Here is a 25,108-nt window from a genome sequence, read left to right as displayed (position 1 = left end):
AAGCCACTTATCTGTCATAGTGGCCATTGCAATATAATTCAGATTTCTACTGAATTCACAGAAGAAAGAGACAGTTGATAGTGCAATTGGCACTAACTTTCCATAACATTTCTTGTCACATGTGTCAAGTTGACAGGCCTGTAGTTCCTCCATCTTCCTTCTGGCCCACCTTGTAGGTGGGCATCACATTTACTCCAATAACTGTGATCTCCTCAGTTAGTCAGGACTTCTGGTAAATGACTCAAGATGGCTCAGTGAGCTCTTCTGCCAGCTCCCTCAGGGCCCTCAGGTGCATCCTCTGTGGCTCATGAACCTGTGTATATCTAAGTGGTGGAGCAGGTTGCTCACCATTTCTCTTGGCTTCTGAGGTCTTCATTCTGCTGTGTCTCCCAGGTTGGGTAGCTGGGTACCCAAGGAACAAGTAGTACTGCACTTAAAGACTGAGGCAAAGAAGGCATTAAGTACTTCAGCCTTTTCCTCATCCTTTGTCACTGTATCTTCTTCCACATCCAATGCAAACAGGGGGATTCTCCTTATCCCTCTTTTTGCTATAGAATCATTTTTCATTGTCTTTTACAGCAGTGGCCAGATTAAGTTCTAATTAGGTTTTGGGCCTTCTTATTTTCTCCCTGCATAACCTCACAACATCGTGGCTGTCCTCCTCTTGAGTTGCCTGCCTCTTCTTCCGCTATGCTTTTTTCCCCTCAGTTCCAACCAAAGCTCTCTGTTCAGCCAGGCCAGTCGTCCTCATTGGCTCATCTTTTCACACATGATGATGTCTTGCTCCTGCTCCTTTAACATTTCCTTCATGGTACTGCCTGCCTGGACTCCTTTCCCCTCAGGACTGCCTCAACCAGTCTCTGAACACGCCAAAGTCTGCCCTCTGAAAATCCAAGTCTTGCTGACCCCTCTCCTCACTTCCCCAAGACTCAAAAACTTTATTGCTTCATGATTGCTGTGCCCAAGGTGGCCTCCACCTGTCAAATCTGTACAAGTGCTTGTCTGTTCACAAACAGCCGATCCATCAGTCACCTTCCCTAGCTGGTTTGCTTACCAGCTGTGTCAGGAAGTTAGCTGTCACACATTCCAGGGATCTTCTGCACTGTTGTTTCCTCTAGGCTGTTGTACTTCCAGACAACCTCTGGTAAGTTGAAGTCCCCCTTGGGAACAAGGGCAAGACTTCTCTCAGCTGCTTATAGAAAATTTCAGTTGCCTCTTCATCCTGCTTGGGTGGTCTGTAACAAAGTCCAACTAGGAAAACTATCTTGCTGGCCTTCCCCTTGATTCTTTTCCAAAAACATTGAACCTTAGCATCCCCATCATTAAGCTCTAGCTAATCAAAACACTCCCTAAAATACAGAGCTACCCCACTGTCTCTTCTTCCCTGCCCATTCCTTCTGGATTAATGCTTAATGTGAATCCTTCTAATCAGTGAGATGATAGGATTGTAGTCATCAGTAGTTAAATGACTTTGGTTTGGGCTTCATTTTCATCATCTCCATATGGAGCAGTGGTTCTGTTTTCCTAATGGCTGGTAAATATTGTGAAATGACAAGGGGAAGAATGCTAGAGAGCATCTGCATGAAACAAAGGTGGTATGGTACATTCAGCAGAGATGCTCTGCAAACAGACAAATTAGGGGGCTGGACAGTCAGTGAATGAAGTTTAACAAAAACAAGTCTTGAATTCTGCATCTGGGATGGGGCAACCCCGCACGTGTGTGCAAACTGAGGAATGGGATGGTGGAAAGCAGTGCTGCAGAAAGGGGCCTGGGGGCCCTGGTTGATGGCCAGCTGAATGTGAGTCAGCAGTGCCCTGGCAGCCAGGAGGGCCACCTGTGTCCTGGGGGGCATCAGGCCCAGCATCACCAGTGGGGCAAGGAAGGGGATTGTCTGGCAGTTGTATGGAATTGCCTTTACCAACTGTGCAATTGAACTCAGCTGAAATGTCTGTCTGTGGTTTTAAGTTGAATTTATTCATGCTCTTTTGAACCGTCACACAATTTTGAACTTTGAGGTGTCCTGGTATTATTTTTTCCTTGCCAGCTAAATTAGCCAGTCATGAAATTTTCTCTTGGATTTGGAAATTGTTATTTAAATTCACACCTTTGTGAATAGACTTTAGAAATTTAACTATCTTTCAAGGATAAATTTAAAATTCTATCTGAAAATTAGAACTAATCAATTAAGTATCTCATGTTTGCGTCAACCTGTTGTTTACATACCTGTTTTTTTCATTAATGGCATTGATGATCTACTAAATTGAAGATTGTCACCAGTGTCATGCAAATTATTGAACTTATGTACACAGCTGTGTGAACTATGCAAAGAATGACAGATATGTATTTCTCATTTGTTAGATTATTTATTAATTATATTATTTTCAGTGGTTACTATTTCCTAGCATTTCACAAAAACAGTAGCCTAAGTCATATAACAGCCTTGCCAAAGTCCCCTGGAACCTGGATGTGCAGGAGTGGAGGAGTCACATTGACTCTCAATTTTTTATGTCATTCTGTTTATATATCATTTGAATAAAGGAAATTCATTTACATGAATGTAGGAAGTAATTAAGTATGATGAGAGCTAATATGAGTTCACTCTTGTAATGTCTTTGTTCCTATCACTGGAACAAAGAAAATGCACAGGTAAAATTGCAGTGACTTCTGTAACACTTGTCAGTTTACCCCTGAAATGAAACAAAGGTACCTAATGTGAGAATGCTCTTAGCATTCAAATCCTGGATCTTAAACATAGCTTGTTCTGAGTAATACTCATCTGAATTCCAAACATTCTTTAAAAAAGTATTTTCATTGAGAGATCAAATGTATAAGCAGATTTTTAAAACTGACTTGGTGTTGTGATTTATAATGGTATTCAAGAATTTTCAGTTTTCCTAAGTAATAAAGCTCTTGTTTAAAAATGAGCATGTTACGTATATGTGTTCAGTAAGAATTCTGATTGCTTCATTTCAAAGTTTGTAATAGAACTGGGAGACTTTACCTCAAACTTGATTCTCAGATTATCTAGTAAAGTTATTAGTTAATTTAACAAAATCATTATCTAAAAATAAAGCTAGTTTAAAATTCCAGTTTTAATGTAAAATACAGGGAGCACTGCCATGGAAAAACTTCACACTGAGCATGTAATTGGGAAAATTGTCTCCATTCACAGTAACTTGTGATGAAGCTCACAGTCGCTACAAAAAGAGAAATTACAAGAGTCTGACAAATGAGAAATTACAAGAGTCTGATTCTTAGCAGACCTATGGCTGGTGTCTTGATGACCTGCCTGGAAAATTCCAGGTTGTTTCAGGATCCATAGCTGATGGGCAAATCTTTAAAAACACATTTTCTTGTCTATGAAAAACAATTTTCTTAAATAACTCCTAATTTCTTTTCATGCTTTACTGTCTCAAGTCAGTGTTTGTATCCACATATTTTTCACGCACTTTTTAATCCTTTTGGGGTTTTTGGTGTTTTTCTTTTTTTACTTTTGGATTTATTTTCTCTTGGCCATGTGGACCCAAACTCAGTTTCTAAGTCCTTGAGTGTTGACCACAAAAAAACCCCAAAGATGTCAGTACAAATTTTATATGCGTGATTAAAAAAGCCAAAAAAGTTTTTCTTTTACTGCAAAGGATCAATGCTGAAAGGTTGATCATAGAGTCATAGGAACTGAGCAAAGCCTGGACTTCTCTTCAGTAAACTTCTGCATATTTTACAGTTCTCTCATATGTGTAAAGTTATTCAAATAAAAGTAATTGTACAATTACCTGAAATCCACATACTTTAGCCTTACTTTTCTTAGTGTGCATTCTATGGGCTTATTTAAATAATATTATATTATGTTTTTTAAGGGAATAAGGATACTGGTATACATGATTATACATTATTCATCTTAAAACCATTAGGTTATCTGGTCTATCCTGACAACAGTACAGTTCCTTTCTTCAAAGTATATTCTGTGATGTACTGTCCACTCTAATTTTAACTATTATGTATGACTAGGTCCCTGAATATATTGCTGGACCAGGCCCTGTATGAGGTACCAATTCAGAGTTTAGAGTTGTGGTTAAAAAAAATCATACTGGAGAGTATGGTCAAAATCACTGTGGTAAAGTTGACTTTCAATCTAATGGATATCTGAAGTGCAGACATGGCAACATTGGATTTAGAAAATACAATTTGGAAGCAACTGTAGATCTCAAGCCCACACTGTAGATCTGAAGCCCACACAAATGGCACCTATAGAAAAACAGCAGACAGTGACTCTTTGCTTTCAATTTTAGTTAATATTGCATAACAGGAATCCTTCCATTTAGACATGTGTACATATACTCCTTCTAAAGAAAACCAGACTCATATCCAAAGATATTTTCTCGTTGCATGCATTGGTTTTTTTAAAAAAATCTTTTAAGTCTTTTACTTATTTTAATTTTTTTTCCTTATTCTTCTTTCCTTTCTTACCCCTCAAGCTATCTAGCAGCATTTTGGATATATATAACAGTGACCAGGGAATGGCACCAGCTAATATGGGTCTCACAAATGCTTCTTGCCCAGCTAATCTACCAGTAAAAAGGGAGCTCACAGGTAAAAACTCTGAGATTTTAGTATATAACTGCATAAGTAATGGTGTGTGTCTTAAAAGTTGAATCTTATCCATGAAAAAGATATCCATAATTAAATTCCTGAGAATTTTCAGTCTCTGGTTTCATTTAAGGAAAAGAACAAAGATAAATGAGAAATGTTTTCTTTCTGTTCTTCTCTTTAGAAATTCAGAAACCCTCTATTTGCTCCTGTTTTTATGAACATTGTGCTTCTAAAAAACCTTAATATTTTAGAAAACAGTATATTCTTCCACATGTTGGCTTCTGACCAACAATATAAATTATTATCATCCATTAAATTTGTTCCAGGGTAGAACAAATAGTCCTTTTAAAACTTTACAATAAGGCTATTCAAGGTAAAGCTATATTAGTGGATTACGAACTTTAAAAGTTACATTCAATTAATCCAAAGAATGCTAAAAATCATGTACAGTTTGTTAATGTCACTCAGAGGAAACAATGAGTTTATTCAATATCTTACAAATCTGATTAACTCTTGCATTATGGGATATAGAAAATCCATATTCACCTTAGTGTATTTTAAGTTTTATCCTGATGTAAAATACAGGAAATTGGAGAAAAATACCCCTCTATAGCATTTCTATATTCTTAGATTTTAAAAAAGTGACATAAAAAATGTTAAGCAACCTGCCAGACTTGCTTAAAATTTAGTACTGGTAGAATAAAGATTTGTCTATGATCTGTTTTAATAATAAAAAAGTAATGCAGTAAAAGGACTGGAAAGCTGGTCTCTGTGACAAGAGACCATTTTCAGAAGATGAAAGAAGTACTGGAATTGCATTTTAAGGACTATTTTAATAAATGTTACTTTCTGTCAGAAGCAGATACAAGAGCAATGGCAAAGGAGAGACAAAAAAAGGATAACCACAATCTCAGTAAGTATATGTTCATCTTCCATCTCATTAAATGGAATGTATGGAGAATGAAAAACCATGATACATTAGCTACCACATCTCTGCTCTTCTTCTAGACCAGCCTCTCAGCAGGCCAACTCAGACTACAAAAGCAGCTGACTCCATAAAGTTTTCTTTCTTGAAATTAATTTATGCCTCTGACTTTTGTCTTTCAAAATACTTTGCATATTACAATTAATTTATTTCCATATAATCTCCTGCTATTATTTTTTCATAGTAGCACACTTGACTTGATGTTTTCTCTAAGAATTACAGTGCAAAGCAGACAAGAAGGAAGCAGGTTATGAGAAAAACAACACTGAAAATTCAGTCTTCACACCTTATTTACTGAAGTGCCAAAGCAAGAGGCTGTATCTCTTTATGGGTGATGGGGTAGGAAAAAAAATTGTATCAGACAACTTCTAAGTGGTTGCTAACCTCTTAAAGTTATATGGACAACAGTGCAGATATGTGCAGATGATAGGCATGTTGGTTTTAGAGGAACAGTCTTAGAACAGTGAAATTCATAGTTCGGTGTCTAAATACTAGAATTACAAAAAAAAAAAAGATTTTAATTTATATAGAATAGAAAAGAAAACCCCATCAGTTTCATTACTGGGAGATTGCCTATAAAATTACACAATTTTTCCCTCTAAAGCATAATTTGAAAGAAAAAGGCTGCAGGATTCTTTTTAGAAAGTGTTGAATAAAGTAGTTAAAATTTTCAAGTTCTCCTTTCCAGTTCTTCCAACAGAAATAGTATGGGAGTTGTAATCAATGATCCTTATGAATCACTTCCAACTTGAGATATTCTATGAATTTAAACCTAAATTAGTAATTAGTAAATAGCCACTATTTATATCTTTATTATCTTACTTCTGTCTTGTTTCTCTGGATATTTGATTTCCAGTAATCAAAGAGGGATTTATGGATTTACTTGCATGAAATTACATACCTGACAGTATACATCCACTGGCACAATGTGCTAGCAATCACTGTGGACAATATTCTGCTACTTAGAATTTCCAGAAGGCATCCTTATATCTGTCTGTAATTTTTTTTGTGGGTTACAGGCAGACCATGAAGATTTTGAGGCGTGTTGCTAGCACGCAATCTCTGAAATGCCAGGGCAGCTGCTCTCTGTCTTGTTAGGGCAGAAATGGGGAGTTTTGCTGGACTAAGAAAAGGGATGGGTAGGAGTTATCTGGAGCTACAAGGGGAAAGAGAGGCTCATCATAGATACATTAGGGATGCCATGTCTTACTGTTTGCTGTTTGCTTTGGCTTATCACAGTCCTTCCTGATCCCAGACGAAATGTAGGAGAACTTTCCCTCACCACTGGCCACTAAACTGAAGGGCACTGCAGACAGGCAGCATCCAGGTGTACCCTGCAGAGCTCAAAGGCTCTCTGGACATAGCTCTGCTATCTAAAGGCTTGGACACAATCACTCATTGCATATAAAGGCTTCATCAGTGTGATTCACTCTTTTATGGGGATCAGGTTTCTTAGTGATGGTCTGAAAAATCAGTTTTTGAAAGTTGATGGGAATGATACAAACTTTCAATTTTCAGGCTGAATTAAGGCCTACATTTCACAGAAATGTTTTTGTACATTCTTATAACAAGGAGTAATAAAGGCACTGCAAAAATATTCCTTTTGAAGGACGGTATATTGAATGAAACCATGAAAAGGGAGTTCGATTTAAGAAGTGGAACCCCTTCATGCAACAGACAGAATTTAAAACATTGCCTACCTAATGTTTCTTAACTTTGGGGTTTTTTCCTTCCAAAAAAAGAATGTTATATTATAATCCTGTGCATGCAGTTTGAAAAAGAATTTTCTGATTTGGCTCATGTATAATTTGATTTTTGAAATATTACTGATAACTCAGGATATCTCTGGAAAGGTTACAGACGCACATCAGGAAAGTTCTATTGCAACATGTATCCAAGCTTAAAAAAATCTCCCTTTCTAACTCATTGACACAACCACTGGAAGTTTCTTTTCAGGAAAAAAATGCAAAAATACAAAGAAAAAAGAGTTATGCAAGTGTTCACTTGTAAGGATATCTTTTCATTGCCTTGTTTTATAGCTAATGCTTAGTTGACTACTTTTTGATGAATATCTTACAGAGTTTTCTACAGTGTAAATATTAATTGAGCAGCAGCTGTTATGCCATAGGACAGTATAGTTAAAGCAAATTCTTCAATTTTCTTTGCCATGCCATTATTTTGCCAACACAACTGAAATATACCTTTTAAATTTTCCACTTGCTCTGTGTTTTTGTACACTGGGCTCTCCTACAAGATCCAGCACATTCATTCAAATGCAATGCAGGGGCTCACTGAGCAGTACACTCAGGAGGATTATAACCCTGTCTTCTGAATTTGTGAATCATCACCAAAAAAACTGAGATACTTTAGTTTGTTAAGTGAAATTCCTGTTTCTATAGAAAACAAGACAAGATAATGCATCCCACCAAGGTAGAGTAAATAATCAGAGTAAATAATAACACTCAGGTTGTTCCTGGAGCTTGAGCCTGCTAGGGAGGAAATAACTGACTGCTGCACAAACTGAGGAGCCTCACACAGACAGGAAGCAAACCATTTTATATACAGGAAGAAGAGGACTAAAAGTGATCCAGGTGGTGGGGCTGAGACTGAAAGTGACATGCTCATATGACTATGAGAAGATTGAAGTCAGCCTTGGAAGACCCACTAGGATGCCCTTGGCTGAACACTTATAACTTAGCTCTACTGGGCTTTTTGTGTTTATATTCAAAATTAGGCCATTAGACTTTAAGTGTACATCTCCAAACATGGTGGTTTTTTTCATTTTCTCTATTTTTTAAAAATGATCATAAATATTTTTTGTGCTGTCCATCACCAAAGGAAAGGTGTGAAGTGGTTTTGGGACATAATCTTGCTTTGGGATACAGCTGTAGTTATGTACTCTCTGTCGGTTTAAATGCTGATAATTGTAAATAAGGGATAATGAAGCTGTTACCTTGTGATTTGGAACAGGAGCTCTGCCAAAATATCAGTTGCTGGGTGAATTGTCACCTATCAGAGACAGATAGGAGCTCATGTTGGGACTGCTATTTGAGGAAGATTTTTTCTGAATATTGGCTAACATGTTTTTAACTAATTAAAATGTTTTATGTGTAATTACTCCAAAAATATTTCAGTGTAAAAATAGTAAATGTTTCTTTTTAACAGTTGAGAGAAGAAGAAGGTATAATATTAATTACCGAATCAAGGAGCTTGGCACACTCATCCCCAAGTCTAATGATCCGTGAGTTCAGCTGTCTTTCCTATAATAATGTTTATAGTATTAATGCAGGAGAAAAGAGACAGTTGTGAATACTGGCTATAGGATTGAGAAATGGGATACAAAATCTTCCATACCAGGTCACTGGCTCAGATCAGGCTGTTGAAGTAACAAACCTTTGACAGGTTTTTTTGTGCCTGTTGAAAAACTTATGTGGAAGCATAATAATGTGAAAGCAATTTCAAGGTGTTTAAGAAAAACTGCCACTTAAAGGGAAAACAAACAAACAAACAAAAAACCAAACAAAGTCAACCAACAGAAAGTCCATCTCTCTGTCCCTGAGCACAATTGTGTGGTGTCTCTGGAGAAGGAAGTAGTGGTGCTTTCAGCTCTTGCCATGGCCCTCTAGTGGGATAACACAAAATTTATGTTGCCACTGTCTGCCCACAGACTAAGAGAAAAAAATATCAATTTAAGAGTCTGTAGACTGAGCATTTTTCAAAAGTCCTCAACTCATTGCAGGGAAAGCACCAGTCCTAAAATGCAAGGATAAAAGTAATAATTGCTATAATTGCTATAATAATATCATTTTATACTAATGCATATACTTACAGAAACACAAAATGCATATTGCTTGAACTATATGTGCATTCCCTTAAAGCTTATATTTGTCATCAACAGGAAAAAAGCTGCCTTGGAGAAAAGCCCATTGCAGGATTAACAATAGCAATTCAGAGTGATTTTTAATGCAGAACTTTAGTCTTAGATTTCTCTTGTCACTCAGGGAAGACTTAAGACAATGCAGCATCATGATTGTAACTTGCATAAAATTGATTATACAGATTTTGTCTTTGTCATTTGCATGTCAATACAGATGTGCATGATACTTCAAATGAAAACATCTATTGATATTTCAGCTTTTTTAACCTTAGGACTAAGAAACTTTTGATTACATTAAGGATTTCTGCAACAATACAAAGCTGTGTGAGGCTTACACAAGTAGAAGGTTGGTTTTATTTGAAGTGAAGCCACCAGAGAGAAAGTTAACATACTCCATCCATTTTAGAGAATTCACAAACTCAGAGCCTTCTGTAGCATCCACCAAAGATTGGATAAATGGGCATGTTTTTTTGTTATTAATATGGAATTAGGTGTTAAAACTGAATTAAAAAGCACTTGAACTACCTAAATAAAGTTTTGGTGATCCATTGAAACAGAAACTGATAGAAGTGTTTTAATTTTGCCAGTGCATCTTTCAGTATTCAATACCATTTGGGCAAGTAATTGAAAGATTTCTCAGAAAAACAGTGGATGGCACTGTTGGTTTGCAGCTATAAAGCAAAAATAGAAACTGGTAATACTGCAATTAGAGATGGGCATGGGGTACAAATTGCAGTTGCACTTTTTGATTGCCCATAAAGGTGTTTCACCTACATGTTTTGGTCTGGATTCAGGTTGACTTTGTGAACTTAATCAAAACATTAATACCTAGAGTAATCATTTAAGCTTTTCTTAAAATGATTTACCTTGACCTGCAGTTTTGCTTCAGTAAGTGGATGATGGACTTCACCCTCAGTTTTTGGTGTTGTTGCCTGATGAAAAAGTTTCAGGTATAGATTCTGAAATGATTGCCTTATCTTGTTTTAGTTTGCAAACCCATGACTGAGTTCAGCAGTGTGACCAGACCCAGAGTGGTTTATGTTTACAAAAGCACAAAGTGAACTCAAGCATCTCACATTCTGAAGGCTGCTTTCTTCAAAAGCTGATAATCAGTTCTCCTTTGGAAAGCAGACCTACTGAAAAGCTTTTAAGTTGGTGCTAAGAAAAAAAAGGCATCAAAACCTGCAGGGCTTTTGAAAAACCAGTTTGCAACACAATTTTTCTATAGCTTAGTGCAAGGATAAATTAATGCAAAGAATGTAACTAGTGGTTTTGGTTTTTTTTTTTTTGGTTTTTTTTTTTTTGTTTTTTTTTTTGTATTTGTATTTTTAGGCAGAAATATATTAATTTGAACCTGTTGTTTTATTGGCTGAGCAGAACAACATTATTATTACCGTTTGGTATGGTCTTGTTTTGCCAAATCATAACTCAGCATCCTTATTCTCTCTTTCAGTTCTTGCTTTTTTACTTCATAACACCTTACTGTGCCCCCAGCCTGCCCCCTCTTCTTTGAAAGAAAGAGATTTATCATGGCTTACAGTACTTTATCTGTAACATTTTATCACACATAGCATTTTTGCCTCATATTGATTTTAGAAGATTCTTCCTCAAGTGGAAACTTAGTTGTAAAAGGAGAAAGCTTACTGATGCTTAGACTAATGACAGTGAAGAAAATCAGCCTCTGCATTGAAGAGCAAATACTACTATAACTAAGCCACTGTGGTTAGCATGCCTGTCCCAGATGGCTTGCTTCAAGAAGATTACATTCAGAATCAGAAACAGAAAAGGACATTTTTTTATGCCATTTGGAAACCTTTTGTGATTTATTTTTCTTAGAAGTGCTGTGTGGGATTTTTATTTCACTTTTGTTTTGTTGGTTATGTAGTGAGCTTGTTTGGCTCCTGCAGAGCTTCTGCAGGGACTTTCTTTTGACTGGATTAAACCCCTATTCTTTGCACTTTTTTTCTTTTTTTCTTAATTTAATGATGAAAAGTGTGGATTACATTGCATAAATGAATGGGTGTTTTAAGTTCACTTCATCAGCATTAGAAAATGAAGATAAGTGTAAGTTACAAAGAACTATGACTCTTTTGTTTAACTTTCAATGCTTAGATATCCAAGTGCTAGATGATTCAGAAATGCAAATCGGTTTTAAAGAACAAAATTCAAAAATAGAATTTAAAAATGCCAGAAATACTCAGTCATATTTTGCTGAAAAACTCATAACCCGCTCCTTTAATTATACCTGCCTTTTTATTTGTGTTCAACCTTTCAGAATCCACCTTTTAGGTGGTTAACAGGATTCCTTATTGTGATGGAGTCTGGCCATGCCTACACAAGAACAGTTTAATGGTAGTTGGACTTAAATTCCCAGAAAGCTAAATGAGAAAAAAGAATTCTATTAATGTTGTGGAGCTGGAATGTTAAGAGAACTGCTGAGGATTTGGGCAGAAGCAGTGGGTTGCTCTCACTCTTTCCTTTCTGCTCTCTGCATCTACCAGTGCCTGACCTCTGTGCTGTCTGTGGACAGACCCTCTAGCAGCCAGCACAGACACATTCCTTGCAAAGGAAAAGCTTGTGTACACTCAGGTGTTATAAAGTGGAAACTTGCTGCCTCTTTCAGAATAAAACACTTTGCAATTGTGCAAGTCCTCAAAACAAGTACAAAGTCCTTCCAAGTACTTCTTTGAGCAAATTTCTTTAGTTTAAAGCTGATTTCTCAGAAACAGGGAGAGAAATGTTCTGCAAACAGTTTCAGCTTTGCAAATGTATTTGTTATTAGTAACTGGCCTGTGTCAGGCAAACTCTGTAACTATCACACTCTCTCAAACACTGCTTTTACTAATTAGTTCTAATCTTAGATGACCACGTGCTCCCATCCTTCCATCCTTCTTACAGGAGTTCAACTTCTGTAAACTAGTGAAGCTCCTTTGACTTCAACAAAGTTAAATTAATGGAAATGAGCTGAAGATCAGTCTCTTTTCCATGTTTTGTTTATCCAATATAGGAAACTCTACTTGGTGAGAGTTACATGTTTTGTTCTGGGCATTTGAGTTTTGTAGAGAGATTCAGATGATAAAGTTAAGAGGGGACAGGAGTCAGAAACTAATAAAACATAATGTGTTTTTAAATTTTTTTTTTAATTTTCCATTAAAATGTTATTATTTTTATTGGCCTCTGTTAATTAAACTCACTAACATATCTGTGGATTGCTAGAAACTTCAAATTACTCTACCACATGGACACACAGGAACAAAGAAGCAATCCTCCTTTGCAGAGGCCATTTCTGATGACCGAACTGGCAAAATATCTTACTGCTCTCAAATGACTTGGCTTGAATGTAAAATTTCCCATGTATTTCAGAATTTACAGGATGGTGCCATGCATGCATTTAATAAAAATAATTACTAAGAAAACAAATGCCAAAACAATAACAACAAAAAACCACCAAAAACCAACAACAACAACAACAAAAAAAAAAAAAACCCAGACCAAAGCAAATAAATAGAACTGAAAGATCAAAATGAAGAAAATAATTCCTGCCATATCTGAAGATCAGTGTGTCTATAGCTAAGTTTTTCGAATCAAAACAGTTAAGAATGCAAGTATTTTGTCTGTTTTCATACAGAAACTTCCAATTAAATTAGTAACAACTGCTAGTGATTCCTCAATTTCTAAAAATGTCTTTGTAGGGCTTTCCATTTCAGTTTTTATTTCTAAGTGTAATCTACAAATCTCTAAAAAGCAAAAACTACAATTTCCTAGTGACATTTTTATGACTTTTCAGGCAGTTTTATTTACATCCAATTCAGAATTCATTGTTTTCAGAGAAATAACAGAAACCAAATAACCGATCAGAGAATTTCTGAATTCCTTTTATGCACTTCTTGTTCTTTGAGTTAATCCATTTTCAAATGTTGTTTTTTCTTCCCATCATAGATGAATCTGCTTGGCTGCCTACTATGTAGAGCTAGATGCACTTCAGACTATTGGTATGCAGGAATCTCCTGCATACCTCTACCTTTACCAGCCCAAATTTACCTTCATCTTCACCAGTTGCATTGTTGCTCTTCCAGCCCTGCACATCTGCACAGAGCCTCTGCTGCTCTGCAGCAATGTCCTGTGACTGCTGTCTCTGGGCTGCAATGAGTGAAGAGTGCCTGTGATGCAGAATCAGCACAGACACCTTCAGGATTTTCCTTAGGTCCTGGTAAAGAGAGACACAAAGTGAAATACATGTTGACTTCTAAGGTGATCAGCTGTTCCTTTGCTATGTTGCCTTCAAACACTGGAAGGTTCAACTTCAATATTCTTTATTTAATAAGAATATTCTTCATTTAACCAGTGTATGTACATATGAGAAGTGATGTAGAACCATATGTGGGGTACACACACATGCACAGACACATACACATGTGTACACAGGTTAAAGAACAGTCTCTTAAATAACAATAATGACCTCTGCATTTTTTTCCTAGCTCTCCTTTACAGTTTTTCCTCTCAGATCTGTAAATATTACCACAACAGATAACTATCCATATGTATCTCATGCAAAAGCTGACCAGGTCCATCTCTCTGGCAGTTTGAATCCAGGCATTAATCTTTCAGTGAAGATTTATTCAAAATTATGAAAAAACATTGGCATAGAAATAAAAACCAAAACTATCAGGGAAACGTGAACTAAAAGTAAGCCATATCACAAGATTATATGAAGTGTAACACAAATGAATTTCCTCAAGAAATATTCCAAATAGAATCATGAATATTTGACTTATTCATATGTCAATCAGAAAAATCAACCAAACATAATTTTGTCTTATTTTGAATTAATGAATTTTTTTTGTTAAAACGATGAAATATTTTCTAAATATGTGATATATTCAAACTTTTCTGCTGCTGTTACATTTCCTCAATTATTTCCATTTTTCCAGCAAGGGTTTTATTCCTAATTTCATAGTACTATATCTTTAGGTTTGGACCATCAGTTCAAACCTGTCTTAGTTTTGTTTTTAGCACTTATTAGAGACTAACCTCCTCATCAAGGCAGATTGTGTTTCTTCATATAGCATATATAGCTCATATCTGAGATGGGAGTGGAGAATTCCTGTTTGAAAAGTTCTTGTCCTGCTAACTTTATTTATTTCATTTAGCTTCTTTATTCATGAGTGGTCTGGCATAGATAGACAGACACTTGACTGCCTTTCAAACTCCACTGCAATTTAGTCATAAACAGAGAACTCTCAGTATTTTTACCTAACTTTCTAAAAAGGTGTGGTGGAAATGAAACTGTGACATGGTGATGGCAGTGAAAGATTGTCCAGACAATATGCATGCTAAAAGCTTCCCTAACCTTTACAGTTTGAACATAGGTAGCCATTTGAGAGGAGAATGTCCTCTCCTAGGAGGGTGCCTATGGGATGCTGGCAAGAAATTCTGTCCTTCCACCTGCTCAAGAGGTACAGGGACAGGAAGGAGAAGGCAGAGGCACTGCCAAGAGATGATTCAGCCATCATCATGGGAGCGGTGTATGCTGCTCTTGGCTCCCAGTCCCACCTCTGCTCTAGCCTTTTGACCAGGCAATAATATCTAAATCAGAATACGTACCCAAGACAGTAGGGTTGTAGACAACAATTATTTTCTCTCCAAACTCCTCAACCTTTAATCCCAAAAGCAGTGCATTTCTGGCCTGCAGCACTGAGAGGAGGTGAGGTCCCTGTATTCAGGAGCCTCACAGTTTGTGTGTTGTCCAGAAATAACTGACATTTGAATTTGAGCACTCTTGGATCACCCAAAAAAATTTTACTCCCAAATCTCTAGAAAATTATCTGAATTCTGTGGCATGGTTAAACACTGTGATGCTTTATCACAACTAATTTTGCCTTTGCTTCTTAGTGTTTTAAAGTTACCAGCTCCATAAAGTTTTGTCCACAGTAAAGCATCTGGAGAATCTGGGTGGTCTGGGTCCCTAAATCCTGTACCTCCCTGGCTTTTGCACTATACCTTCAGGAGATAAATAACTGCAGAAATCTCTAAAGGTGCTCAGCCTCATGAGGGGAAGTGCAGGGGCAGGCACTGATCTCTTCACTCTCGTGACCAGTGATGGGACTCAAGAAAATGACATGAGGCTGAGTCAGGGAAGGGTTAGGTTGGAAATCAGGAAAAGGTTTTCACCCAGTGGGTAGCTGAGCACTGGAAACAGGTTCTCCAGGGAAGTGGTTATAGCTCCATGCCTGGCAGAGTTCAAGTGCTTGGACAATGCTCTCAGGCACATGGTGTGACTTGGAGTGTCCTGTGTAAGGCCAGGAGTTGGATGGTGGGTGCTTTCCAACTCAGCATATTCTATGATTTTATGAATAAGGGAAAGTGATAATAGCTGGGCATATTTTTTTTCTCCATAAATGACAGCATGTAAATATATGTCTTTGGAAGAGGTATTGAAAAAATGCTTGTCCCTCCCAACATCAGATTCTTACTTGCTCTTAAAACAGCTTTGTGTTGGTTTGGGACCAGAAGCTTGACCAACCTTCTGCTCAGCCGAAGCAACTTGCAGTGAAGTAGATAGTTTGGATAGAGCCCATTTAACTGTATATTTAATGCAGTGAACCCATTGTGTATCGTAAAATACTGAAATTAATAGAAATTAAAAATTTTTAGCAAAATTCGTTATTGTTCCAAGACCTTACTTAAAGGAATGTATGATTGATAAATGGTTACATGAAAGTCTTGGACAGTTTAATTTGAACAAGTGTTCTGTTGCTAGTGAGGCTGCTTGTAAGGTGGAACTCAAGCCATGATTTCCTGAATGATGCACAGATTTAATCTAATTGTTTTACAAAGCTTTTATTTTGAGTTGGGGTCTGCATGTAGCTATAGATTTTAACTTGTGTTTTAAATTGTTTCAAGATTTTTGGACATGATTTTTGTCATTCCCTAGTCATTAGGGTTATGAAAGTGTGATTTTTCTGGTCTGTCATCAATGAGGAGTGGCATTCAGCACAGATCATTTTTTCTCTACAAGCATAAAAGCAACCTCATTAGTAGAGTCAGGTAAAAGAAGTAGTATATTCAAAATGATCTTTAAAAATTTAGGCTTAAGTCCTCAGTAATGTATATTTCCTAGTTCATTAATGCAGAAATACTGCACATAGATTTTAATCTCAGAGTTAATAATAAAAGCAATTTTCACTAAAAATATAAAAACTGTAATGGTAGAATCATGATATTGCATTTAGCTCTCCCACAAAAAGTCACTTTATTACTTTCTTTTGACACTTATTTTCATTCTGGGATTAATTTTACTATATAAGGGCTTCTTAACTATTCTATTAAAATTTCCATTCAGAAGCAATAATATCTAAGAGTGAATAATAGTCATGTAAATCATTATTTCATATTAATGTAAAAGATTTTGTAAGTTCTTATGAATTCTGCTGACATGCACAATTGTGAAAAGGTTATCTCTACATTCTGCAGTGATATGCGCTGGAACAAAGGAACTATTTTAAAAGCATCGGTGGAGTACATCAAGTGGCTACAAAAAGAACAACAGAGAGCCAGAGAATTAGAACACAGGCAGAAGAAATTAGAGCATGCTAACAGAAGACTTCTGCTCCGAATTCAGGTTTGTATAAGCGTTGCCATGAACTACAAAGCTTTCTCAGTACTTATCCCCCATTAAATTTTGTTAATCTATATAATTTTTCCTCAAATTACGTTTATTAAAAATAAATTGACTTTGCCTTAGTATTTCTGTGTATATTGGGGAGGGGGTATTCTTTAGATTTCTAGGAAATTTCTTTGATAATTATACTTTGCATAAAGTAACTAGTGGAAAAGTAATAAAGTATTTGTACAAACAGTTCCATTATGCATGTGTTAGAAACAAAGACAAAAAAAAAAAGAAATAAGCATATTCCTGCAGCCAAAAATCAATACTGGTCACAAAGTTCCCTTCAGTATTTTAATTTTCCCTTTCAAACTATTTAATGCATTACTCTTCCCTGTAAGACTATTTTATGTGATATCTTCTTTTTACACTAAGAGGTAGAATATAGCCCTTCATGGCTTAAAAAGCAAGATTCTAATATAGACAGGCACCTATGGAAATGGGATGGGTAGATAGGTAGATAGACATAAAACCAATCATCTTACATATGTTGATTTACTTATATATCTGTATAATATAAGCATTATCAAGTAAAGAATATTTTTTTTCTCTGAACAACAGTTTTATAATGAACTATCAAGCTGCAACATTTTGCTGCTACCTTCATTGGATTCAGTGTGCAATGGTTTTAGAGAGGCTGTCCTACCTCTTCTGCTCTAGAATAGTTGCTTAATGACAAAAAGAAATATAAAAGCACTTGACAAATTTTCTTCGATAAAAAAATTAGTATTTTAAAATTTAATCTCACAACTAGGCAACAGGTATAATAAATTTTCATGCATGATTTGTATACTTTCTGCAATTGTTCTGAAGAGACTCTTTTCTCTTTTAAAATTGTTGTCTAATTATTTTTGTTTGAAATGTTAGGAATTGGAGATCCAGGCACGTGCACACGGCCTTCCAGTCATGTCTTCGCTCAGTGCTGTCGATTTAGCTGCACAAGTCATCAAGCAACAATCTTATCCAGAGGAGAACTCTGTAGACTACTCTCAACAAATGCCTCTGGTACATGGACAAAATTCTGATGTCTGCGATGGATCTACAGCCTTTTCTGATCCCCTTTCTCACTTCACGGATTTGTCCTTCAGCGCAGCTTTAAAAGAAGAACAACGACTAGAGGAAATTTTATTGGACGACACAGTGTCACCATTCGGAACAGACCCACTCTTGTCCTCCACATCTCCAGCTGCATCAAAAGAGAGCAGCAGGAGAAGCAGCTTTAGCACAGATGATGGAGATGATTTATAAAAGCAGAAAGGGTCTCATACTTCTCGAAACACTTGTTAAAAGACTTAGTTAAACGTAAGCGTGGTGTTTGCTCTTATTTTAAATACCTATAAGGAGAGACACTGTAAAAATCAATTACTACATGACAAGGATTTCAATCAGCCCTCACTTCAGAAGAAAATAAGATGGACATGAACCCATATCACTCTGCCCCAAATTCACCCTCTGTTCACAGCCAACATTTGCGTAAATCTCTCTTCACTGGGAATATTTTTACTATCACTTCGTGACTTTTATCAGTACTATGAAAATGGTTACCCCTAAAGGAATACCTATGTTGCAAAACTGTATTCAAACTCTTTTCAATCTGCTCACACGTTTCTCTGCTACAAATATGAGATTTAGTAATTTGCTAATTTCTTTATTTTTTTATAACAAAAATTCTACAAAATGAATGTGAAGCAACAGAGAACTATTTAAGCTGGGAACTGTAGAGATGTTACAGGTTTTAAAATCTAAAAACATCAGATTGTAATGCTTTCAGAGAAGCATGAAGTTTAAACTGTGTGGGCTTCTCTTTAAAAGGAGAAAATCCATTAAGCTTTCTATGGAATGGCTTTAGGTTTTTTTAATTTCATTTGTAGGAAAAGAACATCTTTTAAGTATCTATTTTAAGGACACAGAAGAAAAATGGAAACTAACACAATGACAGTGATTCAAATGAACTCAGACAGAAAAAGACACAGCATTGCAGCAGAAAGACTGTGTGGATATACAAGACAGCACAGACACTCCACGTTACACTTAGCACAATTTAAAACAAGCACTACTTGTGACAGTGCTATGTCAGCTATTTATTCCAAGAATATTCAAACTGTGTCCTTTTTTATATGGAAGAAATTGGATTTCAGATACAATACTGGGCTGCTGGATGACACTTTCAGTGTCCTTTGGCAGCACAATGAGGTTTTTGCAAAGGGACTCTGTACATGTGCTTTTGATCCATTTGGAAGCAGAGGGAAATTACAAGATTCCCATTGCATGAACTCTAAACAACAAGAATTTCATTTCATATTTGCCTTTGGACTCCCTGCAGAAAAGCTTGAAAGGAAGACTTGTCAAACTGAAGGCAATACTCAGAAACTGATGTGATGCACTACCTCTCATAACCAGCTTACTTTGAGAGGGCATCCAGAAAACTCACTTCTATACATAGTGAAAGTCTGGAGAGTGATGTACACTCCTAAAGAACATTAAGTGCAATCATTCCAGTTGTAATATTAAAACATAGGAAAATAAACTGGAACAAGTTCTTCATAGCTCTTCCTCAATCAAAGCCAAAAGATCACATTAGGGAATAGTTATGGATTAACCCCAGGTGGCAACCAAGCCTCAAGCAGCCACTCAGTCACTGCCTGGCCAGAGTGACCGGAGAGAGAATTGGAAGGACAAAATCTGGAAGGCTCTTGGGTTGAGGTAAAGACAGTTTAATAGGAAAAGCAAAAGCTATGCACACAAGTGAGGCAAAACAAGGAATTAGGTCACTGCTTCCTGTGGGCAGGCAGGTGTTCCACCATCTCCAGGAGAGCAGAGCCCCATCACACATAGTGGTGACTTGGGATGTCAAATGCCATCACTCCAAACATCCCCCCTTTCTCCTCCTCCCCGCTTTATATACTGAGCATGATTTGATATGGTGTGCAATATCCCTTGGTCAGTTGGTGTCACCTGTCCTGGCTGTGTCTCCTCCCAGCCTCCCATGCCCTCCCATGCACCCCCAGCTTCCTTGCCAGTGTGTCAGTATGAAAAGCAGAAAAGGCCTTGGCCCTGTGTAAGCCCTGATCAGCACCAACAAAACCATATCTGTCCAGCACAAATCCAAAATACAGCCCCACACTAGCCACTGTGAAGAAAATTAACTCTACCCCAGCTGAAACCACCATCATTCTGTAATGATTCAAAATATGTTTCAAAAATGTGTATTCATTCTGTTGTCACTGAGCCTGTCTCACTTCAGAAGTGTCACAGGTTTGGAAATAGTAAGAGATCAGGGGATTACTTTTTGCATGAACATTTTAAGTTTTTAAAAACATACTATCCAAAACCAGAGCAATTGCTTCTTACCATTGCCTCTTTTGTTATTGGTACCTGGCTCCTCCTAGCAGTCCTTGTGAGCTTTGTGCTCCTGCCAGGCCATAGCACATGCCTGACCAACCCTGGCAGTGTCACAAGGGTTTCATAATTGGAAAATCAGCAGCTGGATGATAAATCACAGATGGCCATGAAAGATGATGGTGTTTCCAATTTCACAAGAACATTAATAATTTTAGGAATCTCAAAGTTTTCTATGAGTTTGTGCAAACTACTTGGATGTAAGGTGACGTGTAAGCACAGACCTGACCATTAGAAGAGGCTTTGATACACTCACACTTCATAGATAAAAAAACAGAAAACAGACGTGTTCTGGTGATTTTCTTTTGTTTTGGTTTGGTGTTTTTGTTTGTCTTCTTATTTGTTTCTTTGGTTTGGTTTAGCTTTTTTATTTTGGGGTGAGGTTTTTTTTGTTTTGTTTTTGTTTTTTGTTTTTTTTCTGGTTTTTTTGCACTTTTTCTTTGTTTTGTTTTTGTAGCATATCAGAAAGACAAACAAGTATTAACCAAAGATAACAGGATATAGGAGTGACTGCCATTTTAATTGGGTTAATTAAAAGAGGAAGCACTTTGTCATAGTTTTGTCAAAGACAATTGCTAATATTGACATCTGAATATAAAACATGATGAATTAAAAGTAACCTTTATGCCCATATTATGTCTAGTCTAGTATGAGTATTGTCCATTTCAGCAGATGAAAGGAAGGGTTATTTGGTTAATATCAAATGCCATTTGTCCTTGTACTGCAGTTTCTACTACATTAGTTTTAAATACACCAGTGTGGATTGCTCATAATGGAGAAAAAGAAATTAAATATGAATGTATTACATGATTTTCCCATTGAACTTTTACATGTGAGTTAGACCATACTTCTGAACTATACTGACTTTAAATAACATCCTGAATTTCATCACTTTTATAAGCACTGTTCTAAAAAAACATTATAGTGCATCCATTAAATTTTTTAAAGTTGATTTTCATTCTTCTGACAATTGCTTCAGTCTAAGGCACCAGAATTTTTCTCTCTGTTCTTGCATGTGAAACTTAAGATAGTCAATGCTCATTTTGCAAGGCACTGTACTGCATCTATCATTAAACATATTCAGGCTGTCTTCCTGCACACAAAACCCCCAGCTCCCTTGCCCAAAACAATAAATACATCAACCCTCCTAGGTGTTTACCATGGCAATGGTATTTCACCAAAATTGCATTTTTCTCTAGTAGGAAGTCACCATAATTAGTATTTCAACTAATAATTATAACCTGGATTAAAGGCTCACCCTCGAAATTAAATGGTGGTACAGACTGCAAAACCAGACTAGGACATTCTGGGAATTAAGAGATGCTGCTGAAGGTATCTAGGAGGTGCATGTGCTGGTAGTCACATCCCAGACTTTCTGAATTAAACACTCCCTCTCCCACCACAGGCTTGGAAACCATGCTGTGAACCTGGGAGGACTTCTAGGGCAGAGCCAAGCCCAGTCCCACCAACTTCTGCAGAGGAAAGGGATTTCATAACTACAGGGCCAGATCCTGACATTTTCTGTCTGGCAGAATTTCTTTGCTGTCCATGCAAGTTATATTGGGCAGAGTTGTGGTGCAAGAAAAATAAAACTTTTAGTTATTTCCAGCAGAGATCTGTTTAGTGAAATCTCATGAAAGAGATGCATAATATGCCTCTGGCTCTGGGCCTAGAAAAGAACTTGAAGTCTTGCAGATCTGGGCCTCAAGCAGGGCAGGGGGTAGAAGAGCTGGCTATTTTTGTCAAGATGTATTAAATGAGAAGGTATTACTTGTTTTCAGTAACAGCTGTTCAAAGCTGGTGGACATATTCCTACAGAATCCACAAAACAGCAGACTGATAATTACACAAAAGGAAAGGGAGTTGAAATATTAACATCCTGTTTAATTCATGACATGGATATAGATGCTATACTAAGAAAATAAAACTAAATTATTTCATTGTGCACAGCATGATAGTATGAAAAGGTACAGTAAGTGCAAACAGTTTTAACAAACAGAAACACAGTTGCTTTATATAATAAAATAATGAAATATAATTCAGTTGCTTAATCTTAATAAGAACATTGATATTATAATGCTTTTTGAATTTAATAGAACTGTATATATAAATGGAAGATGTAAAATTATTGTAATTTAAAATTATGTTAAGTCTCTTAGATAAGTAAGTAAAGGCATTTACATTGCTATTATGAGACTGTAGAATATTTTTATAATAATTGCTATTTTTCATTGTTAACCATATAGTATCTTGTTTTCTAAGTCATTGTATGCAGACAGAATGTACTTTATTACGCACTATATATGCAATCTTTTTACAATTACATTTTATACTTGCGGGCATTTTATGTTTATTGTATGAATATAATTAAAGGACTGAAATGAAAACATCTTTTTCATGTCCCTTGTGAAACTTCCCTGTCCAGACCCTCAAAAATGCCACCAAAAGCAATCTAGTAACATCCAGTAAGAACATCTGAGATACCTAACAGACAAAATACTTCACAACAGCTAAACATTTAGTCTATTATGATACATCATGATCCAGTAGCATCCCATTAATAAAAATAATTGATACATTCTTTAATATGGTCTCCTGCCATCTGCTTATTCCTGCTGCTAAGGCTTTGATTTATGGAAAGTGTTTTCAGAATGTTGCAAAATTGCTAGCAGGCATGATGATATCAGTTAAATCACTAAGAAGCTCTACAAAAACCTTTTAATGTACTAGATGTTCCCCAGACAATCTAGGATAAACAGAATATTGTATTTTAAGATGTAAAACATTTTTTAAAGCTGATAATTAGGTACATTTGGCACTTAAAGATACTCACTTAAGGAAGTTAGTTAAGGATTCAGATTTCATTTTGAATTTCTAATATCAAAAGTGCTGCCTTCTTTAGAAGATATTTGGTGGTTTCTGTGCATGAAATGATGTAAGATTGTTGACTAGGAATACAAATTTCAACTAGTTTTTTAATAGTTTATTATTTCATGTAAAACAGTGCACAATTTTGTGTACATCAGAGAAACATTTTATTTGTACTAAACATTTCAGTCTCTTTATTTTTTCAAATAATTAAGACACCCCTATCAGTATTAAAATTGAATATTATTATAAATATTATTTAAAGTTCAGTGATTATCTATGGAAGAAGCTTTGCTTTTTTCCATATTTATTATGTACTTAGGATTTGACCATAAAAGGTACTCAGCTCCTTTGTGAAGGGACTGAAAGCCCCCACTTTGCTTTGTGAAAGCCAATGCTTATCCTGTTTAGGACTCAGAGACTTATTGATTAAATAAACAACGACAGAAAATAAAATCCGAAGTTATTTCAGAGATTATAAAAGCCCTATGTGATATACGGCTTGATTAAAAGTAGTGATGTTTGCAATGACAGACAAACAGATTTAATGTCAGCATCATTTGTGGTGACAGCCAATGGGAGATTAGAGGAAAATGTATGAAGTTGTGATAATAATCAGATCAAAAGTCTAATTATAAAGGAGACTGCAGCAGTGAAGTATGCCAAGGCTTATTGGTTAAATCACTGGTACCCATCAAGTTAAATATATACCAGTTTCATTAATTGGCAACCACAAGACAAGTGTTCTATATTGAGAGTGGTGATGATTTTGATATAATCCACCACATTGTGGTTAAGTATATGATTCATGTAATAAGAAGAAGGTGCCTCCAGGCTATTGTTCCTACCATGGATTAAAATTTACATATTGCTTCTCCTTATGTCAAAACATCTGGTGCCTGCAAATGCTAACATTTCGTTAAAAAGTTTCACAAGATAGGAAAAGTGGATTGGAAACACTGCATGTGAATCATTCAAGCATTATAATGGAATAAGAAGCTGAGTTATGAACAGACAGATTAAACAGTAGTATAGTCAAAGAGATTCATATGCTTATGAGTTTTAGACAACACTTTGTATAAGAAGGAGAAATGCTTCAAATCATAGAAATAACCAGTGAGGTTTTTTTCAAATGTCACTGAGATATAAAATCTCAGTCTCTCCAAACTGCATTTTCCTGCCCAAATAAGATCCCTGTGTCTAAGCATAGGTACTTAGGTGCTAAGATTGTGTTTAATACATTCATTTAATTCATTCACTTTAAGATGTTGGCATCCTTACCTGCCATGAAGTTTCCTGACTCTTATATTTACTTTCCTATTTTACAGCAGCATATATAGGGGTTGAATCTCAAAAGATTTCACTGGCAAATTATCTTAATTGTCTTGCCTCCTTAGAAGGCCTATCAGTCCTTGCATTAGCACCTCGACATAGACTTGAGACCTTTTCCTGTTGATTTCCAGGAAGGACTTAAGATGTTAATTTTCAGTTACTGAAATTTTGTGGAGTTTTTTGGATTTTGTTTTTTAATGCTAGGTTGTCAAGAAAGCTACACACCACAGATTGCTGTGATTAGCAGCCACATTACTGCTGGAAACACTCATCTGCATGAAAGGAGGCAATAAACAGTGTTTTCTGTGAAGGACCTTGATTCAGGTCATATCACATCTATTAATTTTCTGGAATCAATGCATAAATATTTCTAGATGGATGTTTTGCTTG

At 36.2% G+C, this 25,108-nt stretch overlaps 1 protein-coding gene across 1 annotated transcript in view; it reads left to right on the top strand.

The window, feature by feature from the left end:
* Positions 1-22,899, top strand: part of TFEC (transcription factor EC) — a 65,104-nt gene extending 42,205 nt beyond the window's left edge. The window contains exons 4-8 of the mRNA XM_071423687.1: positions 4,477-4,591; positions 5,448-5,504; positions 8,742-8,817; positions 16,927-17,074; positions 17,987-22,899. Coding sequence (XP_071279788.1) covers positions 4,477-4,591; positions 5,448-5,504; positions 8,742-8,817; positions 16,927-17,074; positions 17,987-18,367 — 777 coding nt within the window. The 3' untranslated portion in view covers positions 18,368-22,899. The remainder of the gene's footprint in view (positions 1-4,476; positions 4,592-5,447; positions 5,505-8,741; positions 8,818-16,926; positions 17,075-17,986) is intronic.
* Positions 22,900-25,108: the final 2,209 nt, after the last annotated feature.

This window comes from Agelaius tricolor, unplaced genomic scaffold (genome assembly GCF_023055355.1).
Source record: "Agelaius tricolor isolate 1412-34295 unplaced genomic scaffold, bAgeTri1.0.p SCAF_3, whole genome shotgun sequence".
Lineage (NCBI taxonomy): Eukaryota > Metazoa > Chordata > Aves > Passeriformes > Icteridae > Agelaius > Agelaius tricolor.
The sequence above is the reverse complement of the archived record's forward strand: the minus strand, read 5'-3'. Positions and strand labels throughout refer to the sequence as shown.